At 44.6% G+C, this 13734-nt stretch overlaps 1 protein-coding gene across 1 annotated transcript; it reads left to right on the forward strand.

Annotated features, from left to right (window-relative positions):
* The first annotated feature begins 1876 nt into the window (after positions 1-1876).
* msx1a (muscle segment homeobox 1a) lies at positions 1877-3706 on the forward strand. The gene is made up of 2 exons (XM_029256380.1): positions 1877-2321; positions 2786-3706. The coding sequence occupies exons 1-2, from the start codon at positions 1955-1957 to the stop codon at positions 3202-3204; spliced, it is 786 nt and encodes a 261-aa protein (XP_029112213.1). The 5' UTR covers positions 1877-1954; the 3' UTR covers positions 3205-3706.
* The last annotated feature ends 10028 nt before the right edge of the window (positions 3707-13734 follow it).

Consider the following 13734-nt stretch of genomic DNA (forward strand, 5'->3'; position numbering starts at 1 on the left):
CTTGATGCGGGTTAAACTTTTTCAATAGTCTCCCTGAAGCGGCAGCCTTTGATGGAGCCGCTGCTGGCGCCTAAAAACAACATAACTTGTCTGCCTATTAGAGGGACTGACTAATCGTGACAGATTGTTTATACTCCGCAATTAGCAACGCAGGCGCTTCCCAGAGAAGGAAACACTCATTACTCCTCCGAGTGTCTCCGCGAACACACCGCTGCACCGCACTTACCCTCCACTGTACTATATTTTATTCATGTACATTTATTTATTACACTTTCATTTTCATTCACTTTGCTGCATTGATTACAGCTAAAAATGGAGTAATTTAACTTTGTCATTGTTGTAGACATATTATTATTATTATTATTATTATCATCATCATCTAACGGCTTTGTCCCAAATGAAGCTTTATTACTGTAGCCCATTTTCGTTTTTCTCCAAAGCGATGTACAAGTCACCGAAAACAGACGTTAATTTCGCCACAGACGGAGACACGAACATCATCAAAAGTCACCGTTTAAAGCAGCGTACATCACATGGGAAGCTGCTTAAAGAACTGGAAGACAGAGAACATTAACACTAACATGACACGAATAGCAGCGTATAGAACTGGTAAGAAATACGACTGTATTCGTGACATATTATATAAAGAAAATGTATGCAATAGACGGGAGATCGGACGACAAGTGAGCCTGAAGCAGATGAGATCCGAGGCCCTTAAATGCTGAGAGGGATTCGGCAGTTCTGAGTGACAAAGGAAGCTCATCCCGTCACACTGGACCCAGAACTGAAAACGTTCAGGTTTTTCTCTTTGCAACGTTGTCTTAATACAAGATCAATTGTGCAAGAACAATCGCATGATAATGTTGGCTGATGTATTGTAGAAATTGTACCGCTTTAAATAATTACAACAAATAAATAATGTCCTAACGTAGTATTATTACTTAATATATCACATTAAAATAATCAATATATTATTATATGTCTTTTTGCCCCAAGATGTTCCTGTCATTATAACGATAATGGGCTTGAAATATATCCAAGGGTTAGGGTTTAATGCGCCATTCGCCTCCCGTATTCCTCCGGCCCCCTTTTCTGAATGGACATAATTTCTGATTTGAACGGTTTCAGTCAAAGGAAGAAAATCCTTCCCCCGAAGCCCCATAATTACCCTTAAATGACTGGAAGGCCCTGCGTGTTTCTATGTGATTAGAGCCCCGCAGCTATCAATAAACTTTCCCCAGCGAGGGACCCATGACATTACAGAAAGCCCCAAATGCGCAACTTGCACGCGCGCAAGAACTGCTTCTTTTTCTTTGCGTGGTTAAGTTATTGGGGAATCTGATAAAGCCCAATGCAGCGTAACACAGACAGAGCCGTTAAAAGAGTAACAGCGACGGAACAAAAAGTGTGTTCAGAAAAAAAGGCACATGATCATGATGTTGACGGCGACGCGATGGTGACTTCGTTTATTTACAGTATTTATCTGTCTATATACCATTTCAATGACAACGTTGATAGTTGCAGCAATTACAGTTAATATATAATAATGTCCAAAAAAGAATGAACTACCAACTGGAAATGGTACTACTACCTCTAAAGTTTTGACACTTTTCTCAAAGTTGACGTCACCCGCCCACGGATGGAATCGCTTAGACGCCCGGTTCCACACTGCTACAGTGGCCCTTTTTTTAACAAACATGCATTTTGTTTATTCCCACTGCAAGACGCAACTTAATTGTTTACATTCTGGATGCCGACAAAGAGCGCCGGAGCGGCAGCCGAGGGCCCCGCCCACGTGGGCGCTGATTGGCCGAGGCGCTCAGCACCCATCCTATTAAACGCGTCTGCGGAGCGCGTCGCCGCTCGAGACGATGCTGTACGGCGCTCGGGGCCCCCGTCGGTGAGCAGCGCGCCTCGGAGTTGCAGAGAGTCGGTGCTGAGCGGCCGCGCGGAGATGCAGACGAGTGTGAGCTCGCCCGGGGAGGAGGACGCGGACAAGCCGAAAGTGCCCGTCCTCCCGTTCAGCGTGGAGGCGCTCATGGCCGATCGCAAACCCAGCCGAGACTCGGCCGCGGCGGCGCTGTCGGAAGCGGGCGCTCCGGTGCTGGCGGGCACCTCTCACGCGCTCGGCGCCAGAGTCGTGGGCTCCCTGAGCGGCGCGGAGACCCCCGTGTCCCCGCTGGCCGTGGGCTCGCCCTTCCCGCTGGGAGGAATAATGAAGCTGCAGGAGGACGCGCTTGTCAAGTCGGAGAGCCCCGCCGACAGGCAGGAGCGCGGCTCGTGGGTGCAGAGCGCGCGCTTCTCGCCTCCTCCTCCTGCCAGTGAGTGAACACTTACTAAGTGTGTGTGTGTGTGTGTGTGAGAGACAGACTTGTGACCGCAGAGCCGGGTAGCGGAGCGACACTTTTCGCAGCACTTCTTGTGCGCGCAGCTTTTGGAAATCCGGCACTCTGCCCCGTGTTTGTCTCATGGAGCTGAACACAGGGAAAGTATTTTATTTATTTATTTATTTATTTATTTGGCTCCGGTAATAAAGGGCAATTAATATTAGAAATATTTGAAATAGTTATTAGAAAGGCACTGCAAAGTCATGCTGTGAATGCCGTCGTTCCTTCATCGCTGCAGCTGTTTCAACACAAGTGAGCTCAGCTTCTCCATCGTTAGTTAACACTAAAAATCACATTAAGAAGCATGTATTAATTATGCTATGCCGCAATCTTAAAGAGAAGGCCACTATCCGGTTAAGCTAAGGACAATTTGACTGACATTTCTGTGTTTATTTTAGGAAGGCTCAGCCCCCCTGCTTGTCCCCTGAGAAAACACAAGACCAACAGGAAGCCTCGGACCCCATTCACAACAACCCAGCTGCTGGCCCTGGAGAGGAAGTTCCGCCAGAAGCAGTACCTGTCCATAGCCGAGCGCGCGGAGTTCTCCAGCTCGCTGAACCTGACCGAAACGCAGGTCAAGATCTGGTTCCAGAACAGACGGGCCAAAGCCAAACGCCTGCAGGAGGCCGAACTGGAAAAGCTGAAAATGGCAGCCAAGCCCATGCTTCCTCCTGCTTTTGGGATTTCATTTCCCCTCAGTGCCCACGTCCCGGCCTCATACGGAGCCTCGCACCCCTTCCAGAGACACTCTTTGCCCGTGTCACCTGTTGGTCTCTACGCTGCCCATGTTGGATACAGCATGTACCACTTGGCGTGAGGGGAAAGGCCTTGCTGCAGCGGATGCCCCGCACAAACCGTGCCAGATTTTGTGTGTGAGAGCTGTGGCGCAAACAAAAGAACTTAAAATGTCATTGCAGCTTTGTGTAATTTCTGGCCCGGTATGAGTAGAGCGAGAGAAGGCTCATGTTGCCCCGAGCAGGTAATACACTTTGGCAAATGCAGACTTGTACTAATGATGCCATATCTGATCATATCATTGGCAACTTCTAGCTTTGTTATAAAATCAGAAGTAATCCCCAGAAAGGTAGCTGTTCCACAGGGCTGATCCTTGTGAAGCCACTGATACCCTGCAAAACTCTGTATTGAGGCCGGTTCAGAGCTAAATGCCTCCACATGCCTTAATCCCAAAGTAGGTTAAGGACATTTTTTACACTTCTGAGAAAAAGAAGTGCCAGTTGGTGTTTTCTGCATTCTTAACAGGCAAGAGAAAAGTGGGGGTTTCTAACTTTCATAAGCAGTTGTTTGCTCTTTTGCTAAATATGAACTATAGCATTTTAACAGCACTGTCTAAGTGTTCCCTTCGAAAGGGATTTGTGTACTGTAATATACTGTATATTTGAAAAATATTACCATTTATATTATGAATATATTTGTTAAATAAATTAACAATAAAATGTTTATTGTTTTTCATTATGCTAGTTTTCCGTGTTGACTGAAAGTTTTCCCGTTTCTGCATGCCAGATTTTACAATTAAATTCCGTATTGCATAAAGATTCACATTAAAGTGAACTGGACTATAAAAGCATTATTAGTGTGAAGCGGTTGGGAAGCATTGAAATGGGCTTAACATGACATTAAATGTAAATATAGATGATTAACTCATGAAACTCACATTGTTTTCTTTCACGGAAAAATTGCTCTTGCAGCAGATTCTACGAGAGCTGTTTGACTACGAATTTAATTTCTATTGCTATAGAGTCGAAGGTGTGAAAGCGCTGGAAACACCTGTTTAACTGGAATTTCCCCCGCGGCGACACATTAAAGCCGCGACACGCTCCTTCGATACATTTTCTTTTTAAACGACGTTTTTAATAGTGCCGCAGACACGAGGAGGAGACGCCGATCCAGTGTCTCTCTCGCTCACATACACACACTGGACACAGCTTTTGTTTTGTACATCAGGCCGAAGGAAACTAACTTCCATCCCCCAAAATAAGTGTAGTGACTCCGTAGCCTCAGATACTTAGCGCACTGCGGTAAATCACTGTAACTCGCAGCCTCAGCGGCTGTTTGGGACACGAACAAGTCGCACAGCGCGTGTCCCGCAGCTCGGGAATTTACTCTACTTCTACGCTCCATTTACACGGTGGTCCCCATTCGAACCCTGACCGGGGAATTTACCCTGATTCGTACTAGAATAGCCCTCTGCGTGAAGGGGTAAATCACGGTGAAGTCGCGTATTGAGCAGTGTAAGTAATCCTAGGCCCAGGAGAGTCACGAGTGTCACTCTGAGTTTATTATAATAAAGGTAAGAATCGTGTGTCTGGAAGAGTAGCGACAATTTAAGATGTAACGGCTTTTCTGCACACGCACTGAAATGACGGACCTGCCTCGCGACCGCCGGTGGTTATGGTTCATAGGCCACAAACGTTGCTGTGTGTGTGTGTGTCACATAAAACTTGAGCGAACAGAACGCACAGTGTATCACTGCAGCCCTTACCCGTAGCTCTCAACATCCCCCCCCGGAAGAACACTCACGTAAATCACACTGTGGATCGAGGCCTCCACTGTTATATAGGTTCGAATCCAGTCACGTCCTCCGCTAGCAGTGGAATTATTGACGGGCGCAGCAGGGCGTTTCCTGCCTACAGCTGTTCTCTTACAGTCGGAAGGTTTGTAGTTCGAATCCCACTTGGGCTGCAGTGCCCCGGAGCAGGGTACTTACCCGAGGGGACAGTAAGAATAGAGTACCCAGCCACCCGGCTGTGTACAGTGAAGGTGAACGACAGTAGTAGTTGTGGGGCTGGAGGGGCCACCATCCTATCCCCCTATTATTACCAAAAGGAAGCGTTTTAGGAGGAATTACAGGCCGCTTCAGGTACAAAACCACTTTTTACGGCCTCATTTGGAGTAGTTGCTCAAGTTTGGTCTGAGGCTAAATTAGAGTCGAGATAATTGCCGTAATGAGGGAAGAGGCTCCGCTCCGGCTGTAGCTGCAGGCGCTGCACATGCTACAGGCTTCTATCCCCCCCCAAACCCCAGAGCACTTTTCCCGTAAAGAACAGCACTGCCTATTTAGTCTCTCTTTTTTCTCATATGAACTTTCGATCGATTCGTTTTCCCAGCGAGTAAGTGAGTGCAAGGACTGAGTGCACTGAGGAATTAACCAAACAGGGGAGCGAAGTACGTGGGGAGAGGCGACAGATAGCTTCTTCTTATTATTATTATCATTTTCAATAATAATAATAATAATAATAATAAATATGATGACGGTGGTAAACGCGCACGACGCCCTGCGCTGCTGCTTTGCGGAGCGCAAGCGAGGCCGCTGCCCCTGATCCTCCAGCACCAGATTCCATGATCCCCTCGGGCCACAAGTCTCTCCCTGCTCAATTACACCCAGGAGGGAACAATTAATAAATAAGTAATGACAATAAGTGGGGAATCACACGGATGAGCGCCCTGCCTGAAAAGAGAAGTTCACACAAAGGAGGAAAAAAGACCTGTCGCTCCTTCTCAAGATGATCACCCCTTAGTTTCTTTTTTCTTTTCTTTTCTTTTCTTTTCTTTTCTTTTCTTTTCTTTTCTTTTCTTTCTTTCTTTCTTTCTTGCCCGAGGCCGAAGGGGAAACAAAACTCACTTTTGTTTTTATCACCCAAAAGATCACAACGGGAAGTTCGCTGCGAGAATCTGCCTTTTTCTCGCCTCTCCTGCCCGCTGCTGGCGCCACGCAGACCCACGGATGGAGAGAGCAGAATAGCAGGAGCACAATAAGGGTCTGGAGATCCCAGAAAAACCTCGGAGAAGCAGCACTTTGCCTCACAATATCGACGCAGACTCGAGGTGAAAAGACCAGTTGGCTGCTTTCGGACGCAGTAAAACACGCGGTTTTACTGCGTTTGCTGGAAACTACAGTCTCTCTCTTATTATTACATCAGTGAATGATTAATATGAACCTTCACTTCTCTGGTACGTTGTTTTGTCCAAGAGGACTTGCCGAGAAGTGTCCTCGGAGAAGTGGCATAATCATTTACAGTGATTTACCCGTTCGTCCTGCAGGGTAAAACTGTGTGAGGATGATGACCAGCTTAGTTTGACCAGAAATAACTGAAGGCAATTTTGAAATGAATGCTGTACTAATCACGCTCCACTTTATTTATTTACTCATAATATCTTAAGGCACCAAGTTACTGCATATGTTTATTCACCGTTTACACTTTGAATTATACTATATAGGCGAGTTATTTCACACGAAGTATGACTGAAATAGATGAAATATTATTTATTCCAAGTTTTATGTTCGCTTCAAACGCGGCTGAAATATATTCATAACTCTTATTGATTTTATTTATGAAGTGGTGATACGATGGGTACGACGACATACTTTGTATAGTCAGATAATAAATATGCAGGTTTATTATGTTTAACCAAGTAATAAACACTGCATTTATTTTATTAGAGAATAAGTGGCGCCGTGTCTGTAAAAGCGTCGAAACTTGGTCCATATGCTATATGGACATCTCTCAAATTTATTTTTCTATGTTTAGGGTCGGTCACATGATTGAGAACAACAACAAGCCAACGAATAAAACAGAAAATTTTCTGCACCTTGTTTTTATCTGTAGTCATTGTATTTTAAGAAGAGAGCGACATTGAAGAAATAAGTAAAATACAGACTATGTCTCCAAACTTCTCCTCAGTGACTCTTAAACAGTCAGTCAGTCAGTCAGTGCTTTCTCGGTTCACTGAGTCTTTAAAACAAAAATAATAGTAAATTAACTTAACGGCATCGCTGTCCCAATCGACTGTGTTGGATAATTAAATCATGTACAACGTTTTATTCTTTCACGTATTAGTTCAGAGTTTATGTCATATTAAACACTGCAACATTTTCGTAATTCAACTTTAATTTTCATTTATTGATTAGTTCATAACAGGTTTAAAAAATGAAAATATTTCCTCTATAAATATACTTTGGAAGATATGAGCTACAGACTCAGAGAAAGAATGAAGAGAAAATGCATGTAATAATATTAGACTTAGCATTCCAATTAGAGAATTTTTTTACTTTTTAATTTTTAATATGTCTATTGTTTTAAACAGTGAATTATGAGACGATTCATATCCGCTGTTTTATTAATTTTCCATATTATTTCTTTTCCAGTCGCCGAACGTGTTGCGCTACTTTTGTTTTTTTTTTTTTTCTCGCTCCGAGACCTTTTTCCTTCATTCAGGTGTGATTCTCACCTTTTAATCACGGCCGTGTGTGTGTGCGCGCGCGCGAGCAGCTGAACCCGTCACGTTTTGCAAGAGAGAAAAACAGTAAAAGTCCATTTTCAGAAGTAAAAATCCACCTCCAGTGAACTGACTGTTTTACAGCCGTCGGCCGAAGTAAAGTGTGTTTCTCACGTTGGCAAAAATATTAAATGCTTTAAAAAATTGAAAATAATATATTTAAAGTGGCAGCATTAACTTATTCTATTCCAAATATTTATAACAATATCTGTGAAATGTTCAGTGAACGTACACTTTAATTTTGTTCAAAATAAATAAAATCGCTTTCTTTTTACATTGTGTGTGTGTGTGTGTGTGTGTGTGTGTGTGTGTGTGTGTGTGTGTGTGTGTGTGGTGGTGGGGCTCAGAAAATACTATGGCGCCACCTTGAGTTCACAAATGCTCCAGCAGTTAAAGCAGCTCCTCCGTCCGAACGACCCACGAAGGAGGTTATGGAAGAAGCGCGAGACCCAAAGCGGATCAGGGAACTGCGCAGAGGTCACGCGATCCGAACACTTGAGCTCCTCTGTGTTGCTGCTGCTGCATACAGTTTTGCTCCTGATTCCTGTAAATAGTGTGGTAAACTGGGGAAAACCTCAAGGTCGAGCTGAACACGGCATGTAATGTAAAGCGACCCAAAGAGAACACACACTTACTAGAGTGAAATTCAATTCAGTTCAATGTACTTTTATAGAGCTCTTCTCACACACAGTGAGTGACACAGAGCGCTGAACAAAGGGTCAGAGACATAATACAAAAGAAAGGTTGGCTATAGTAAAGGTGTAGTAAAAGTGCAGCAATACTATGTAAAGCTGTAAGTAAGGCTACTGGCCATGGAGGAAAGCAACAAGAACGGTAGGTTTTCAATAGAGTTTGATTGTTGCTTTATTTCTTATTTTATTGTATGTTATGGTATGTATTGTTTTATGAGTCCAATGTTGCGCACTGGCTGTCTTATGGTTGTTCAAGACAAATTTCCCAGGAATGGGACAATAAAGTATATTCTATTCTAACGCAATGCTAACTTTTTTTTGGAAAATTGTTCTGCTTCCCTCTGCACTGACAAAGACAGTTTCAAATGAACTGAATGGCAACGATAATTGTATGGTAAAGGCAGCGTCACACTATACAGTAGGTCTCCGTGGATGGACTGTCACCTTGGCATCATGATGAGGGCCGTGTGTCTCGGCACAGCTCTGCGCTTGTAGGGCTCTTCCTTGGCAAATCGGTCCCAGGGGAGAGTTTGCATGAAGAATGTTCCACAAAGACTGCTATGAGTATTCCTTTAAATAAATAAATAAATAAATAAAAAACAAAGCATAACAACATGTGCCCTGCCAGGATTAGGTCCAATCTCCAGGAGTAAATGAGATTTACCATCAGAGATGTAAGGAGCACTGGACGGGCTGGGGGCTGCACAGCTTAAGGGCTCTCCGGTGTTGCATGGAGATGGTGCCACCTACCATCTCTGTAACCCTGCTGGGGGACTGCAACACTCACATCAAGAATGGAGGAGATACTTGAACTCAGCTGTTGAATTGTTACTGGACTTCCATTCCAGTAAGAATTACCATGTCTGAACCTAAGGACTCTCATAAGCATATCTGGTACCAGAGCATCCTAGGGCAAAAGCCAACTGACTTTGTCTCATCCAGCTTGATGCCAGATGTTACGGACAGTTGGGTTAAAAAAAGAGGCAGAGCTGTCGATTGATCACGACTTGATGGTGAGCTTGATTCGATGTACTGAACCTCAGTCAGACAGACATGTAAAACCCAAACGTTCTGTGAGGGTTTTCTGGGAATGATTGGTAGACAGCCAAGAGCGAGATCCAAGCAACTCACACCTCAAAGAACTTGTCCCTTGTTTTATGTGAGGCCAGGACACAGAGTGCGAAGGGACCCTGTTTAAGATCTCGGTTGTGGATGGAGCTGCTAAAAGCTGTGGCCTGAGGGCACTTGGTGCCTCTCGTAGCAGCGACTCTAGGGAAGTTCTGTAAGTAAATTTAAGGAAGCGCTGGCTGATCCTCTTTGGGAGATAGATGGACAATGGAAAGAACTTTTTAACCCGGTGGAGACACCCCCTTATGAGGAGGCGGTGCTTCACATCTCCAGAAGATTAAAACCCATCGCTTTTGCTCAGATTATTGCTTTAGTCTGAGACCTTTGTGGAGGAAGCGATGCAGGGGTTGATATCTGGGAGCATTTTGAAATCCCCAAAATGAGCTGGAGAGCATTGCTGCAAAAATATGCTTTGCAGCACTTTTGTTGCTCTTCACACATTTTACAATTAACTCGATGTAATAACCCTCCATGTGGGTCTTCCAGGTAAACCATTTCTTACAGCTTTGTTATATTGGTGCCAAGTTACAACAGTTCTTAGTGGTGAAGATTCTCGTCATGACTGGTTATGCTGCCTCTCCCAGTCTTTCCATTAGCCAAGCAGTAGCTGGGGGGGGGAGGGGGAGTGTCAAGGTAAGCTCTTTCCCCACTATACTGCTGAAGAATTTGCAAACAATACCATGTGGTAAGTTTAGTGAACGTGATCTATTGTGTCAGGTAACATAGTAGGACACACAGATTACACTGATATTACACTGATCACACAGCATATGGGGAGAGGGGGGGGGTATTTATATTGCCTTACTTTACTGCCCCTCCCCACCCAACATAATATTGTCTTCTTCACTCAACTGATCCTTTAAATAAACTTATTACCCACTTCAGATTCATTCACATCAGCGTATTTCAGGCATGTCCAAACTCATTTATGGTCCCTCTCAGAGCAAAGGCTGATTTATGATTTGGGGAGCAACATTCGAATGACGACATATAGTTGATTCCAGCACTTATCCAGCAAGAGCAGAGCCCTCCTGTAGCCTCACTCCTCGACTGAGGGTCTCCGCAAATGGGAGGGATCAGCACAGTGACACGTATCGCACATTTACCTTTATTCATTCAGCTGGTACTTTTCTCCACAGTGACTTTTGGATACGGTTTACCAACGCTGCGGAGGAAGGCAAGAGCTCAATACCCCATCAAAGATCAAAACTGCCAGATCAGCCCAGCAGACTGATGGAAGCGCGTGAAATGTTCATTGGCTTCGAGGTAAACCACTACTTGGGTTATCAGCTTTCCAGTTTGTTTGGCACTTCATATGACCACACTAGTATCCAACAAAGAAGAGAAAGAATGAAAGTAACATATTGTTCCCACACTTTCTGGAAGGTCTTCAAGTGAGAAAGCACTGCTGCTGTGCCCACAAATACTATTTTTTGTCTCCTACTGAGAATTGCGGGAGGGAAAAAGTCCCCTTGGCTTTTACTGCCAATTTCAAACAAGCACAAATAATTACTTTAATGAGCCTCTTCAAGCTGGGATTTGTAATTATACCTGCAACATGTTTTTAGTGGCTTATTTCACATTTTTAAAGGTGTTTCTAAAATAAGAAAGCCTTATTTGCATTACTGCTGAGCTGTTTTATTGAATTCTTTATTCTTATAGTAAACAAAAGCTTCAAGAGGGTTACGTGAAAATGATAAACACATATGGAGAAGTGGAATTCTCATACCTGGAGTATCAAACAAATCAAAACAGGAAGAGCTAAAATACACAGAGTCAATTACATGTTGCCGTAAAATAAAGTCTTGAAAGGCTGGTTGAGCTTTTGCTCTAAATAGTTACAGGTAGTGCGGTTATAACAGTGTGAAAAAACAGCATGTGCTGCCATATTTATGCCGTGAAACTGCATTCTGAAGCGAGACAAAGGAAAACCTGGCTGTATAAAATTTGGAATAAATAGGAATTTGCTCAAATGATGCTGAGCTGGAATAAGTGGCGTATTCCACCGAGCCGCAATGATACCAGGGAGTGGAAAAAACGTATTTGTAGTGCCGTCTGCGACTAGAGGTGCGAAACAAGAGCGGCTCTGCTGTGAAAAGAGACAGTGACCGAAAGGGACGCGAGAACGCTGTCGGGCAGAACGACCGAACCTACGCGGTCGCTGCCGGCACGCCTGCGCTCCAGGCTCCTTCGTCTTTACAGAGCAGTTCTGAAAAACCATCCTGGGTTCCCAGTCAGTTGGCAAGAAGGCCCTCGGTGGGAACAGAAGGTCCATTCAACCGAAGAGCTCCACGTAAAGCTGTACACTGAGCTCACCGGCACCGCACGGGGAGGCAGGTGTACGCACTCAGTGTTGACCTTTGTCCGAGAGTCCCTGAAAGTAAAGTACTCGCTGTCGTCCTTCACCCGGGAGCGCGCAAGAGCGTACGAGAGCGTGCGACGACAGCCGACAGGCACCGACACGCTCGTCTCAGCGATGGCGTTCGGGGCTGCACCTTGGACCTGTTTTACATTTCAGTGCAGACCAGACCAGTAAATATCACGCTTGCCAAATTGAGCGTGTCATGTTGTTTGGACTGTGTAAACACACAATATTTGTAAACTGCCTGTTATTAACAGAGACTGCATGCCTGTGATCTTTAGCGCGGTAAAGGTGTAGGCACCACTTCCTAAGGCGCCTCAAGTACACAAGCGGATTTCCTCACTGAAACGCTGCCGTTAGAACCGAGTGTGTCCCTTGGCTGATGCACCGCTCTATTTACACACCATAATTGCCGTCCACACATTTCACATCCAACACTAACAGTTCCCCATTTAATTTGGTACACATCCTGAGAATCGAGGCGCGCGCTTATGCAAACACGAGGTGTGCGAAAGACGAATCTGCAAACGCCACTCCGTCGCATTTCTCACCGCTGACATCTCAGCGTTGTTCCTCTGCGTGTGTGTGTGTGTGTCGCTAAGATTTCCCCCTGGAACCGTCTCAATGGAAACACTGAGTCGCCAACATAGCGTCAATTGATTGAGTGTCTGCGCTCCCATCTAGTCGTCCTGCGGAAGAGCGGAAACGCCAAAATCCAGCAGCTACAGGCGGCGGAGAAGAGGCCGACAGGTAACGACTGGAATTGCTGCACGAAGGTGTAAAAGGTACGAGGAACCAGTGACTCGTTTCTAACAGCTTTTGAACAACTTCTGCAACACAGTTATGAAATTATACACATACAGGTGACGGGTCACAAAGCAGCCGAGGTCTTTTGATACAAAGAGCATCTGCAGAGGACATCTGATGGACACCAACATTGAACCACATTCCTGTTTTGTGCACAAACAGCTTGTGGACTCGGCAACATAAAAGTATTTTTCAGGAAAAGAAATTTTGGATAGAATGGCACCTTCATTGCTCTTCATGGGACAAACGATGCTGGAAATTGGGGGCAAATTTGTTACCAGGTGTTTCTACGATTAATGGAGATTAAAGCAGCAATTTGAAAATTTAGAAGGAAATACTTTGTGAATTAATGAGGCAGTCTTTTTTAAAAGCACAGTAAAGCTGTAAATATGATGGAAAATTGCCTGAAACCCTTATTAAGTAAAAATAGAAGCCAAGATGACACGTAAAAGTTCGCTAAAGCATTTCATTTAAGAGGAATTAACCATTTTCTCAGCTTTCTTTACAAGTCAGTTTAACTTATCAAAGTCATCTTTGCTCCCCCCGCCTGAGTGTTTGTCTTTTATACTGCACACTTGAGATATTTCAGCGCAATGTCATAGAACATAAAAACGCGAAGGAGTCGGACCCCTACTGTTTAAGGGTCTTTTTTTGCCCGTTTGGCTTTGTGACACAAAATAGAAACGAGCCCCTAATGGTGATTAATCAGCAGCATAATTACAGCCCCGTGATGTGGACTTCATGGGTTTCATGGGCTTCGAGCCCCCAGCTGTGGACAGTTAGGGAGGAATTTTCACTTTTACAAGCGCACATGGTTCTGCGATTAAACCGAGTTTGATTCTATTACCCCTAAACACGGACTATTAATCAGCTACAATTTTATGGACACGCCAGCATGGCCCATCTCCCCCAGATCGAAATTAAAAGATTTACCGTGACAATTGGGTACTTCTGGCCATGAGAATGAAGTGCTGCGAAAGAACGTGATTTTTTTGGAGAGCCGAGAGGAAACTCAGAGCCACTTCCACGAGGCTCATTCGGAGCTGCTCTGCCCACCCGGAGG

This window comes from Scleropages formosus, chromosome 11 (genome assembly GCF_900964775.1).
Source record: "Scleropages formosus chromosome 11, fSclFor1.1, whole genome shotgun sequence".
Lineage (NCBI taxonomy): Eukaryota > Metazoa > Chordata > Actinopteri > Osteoglossiformes > Osteoglossidae > Scleropages > Scleropages formosus.

Excerpts from the sequence above, each read along its gene's own strand:
- msx1a (XM_029256380.1), top strand. The coding sequence starts at position 1,955 with ATGCAGACGAGTGTGAGCTCGCCCGGGGAGGAGGACGCGGACAAGCCG. Across the intron at positions 2,322-2,785 it reads CTCGCCTCCTCCTCCTGCCA|GAAGGCTCAGCCCCCCTGCT; the intron begins GTGAGTGAACAC and ends TGTTTATTTTAG.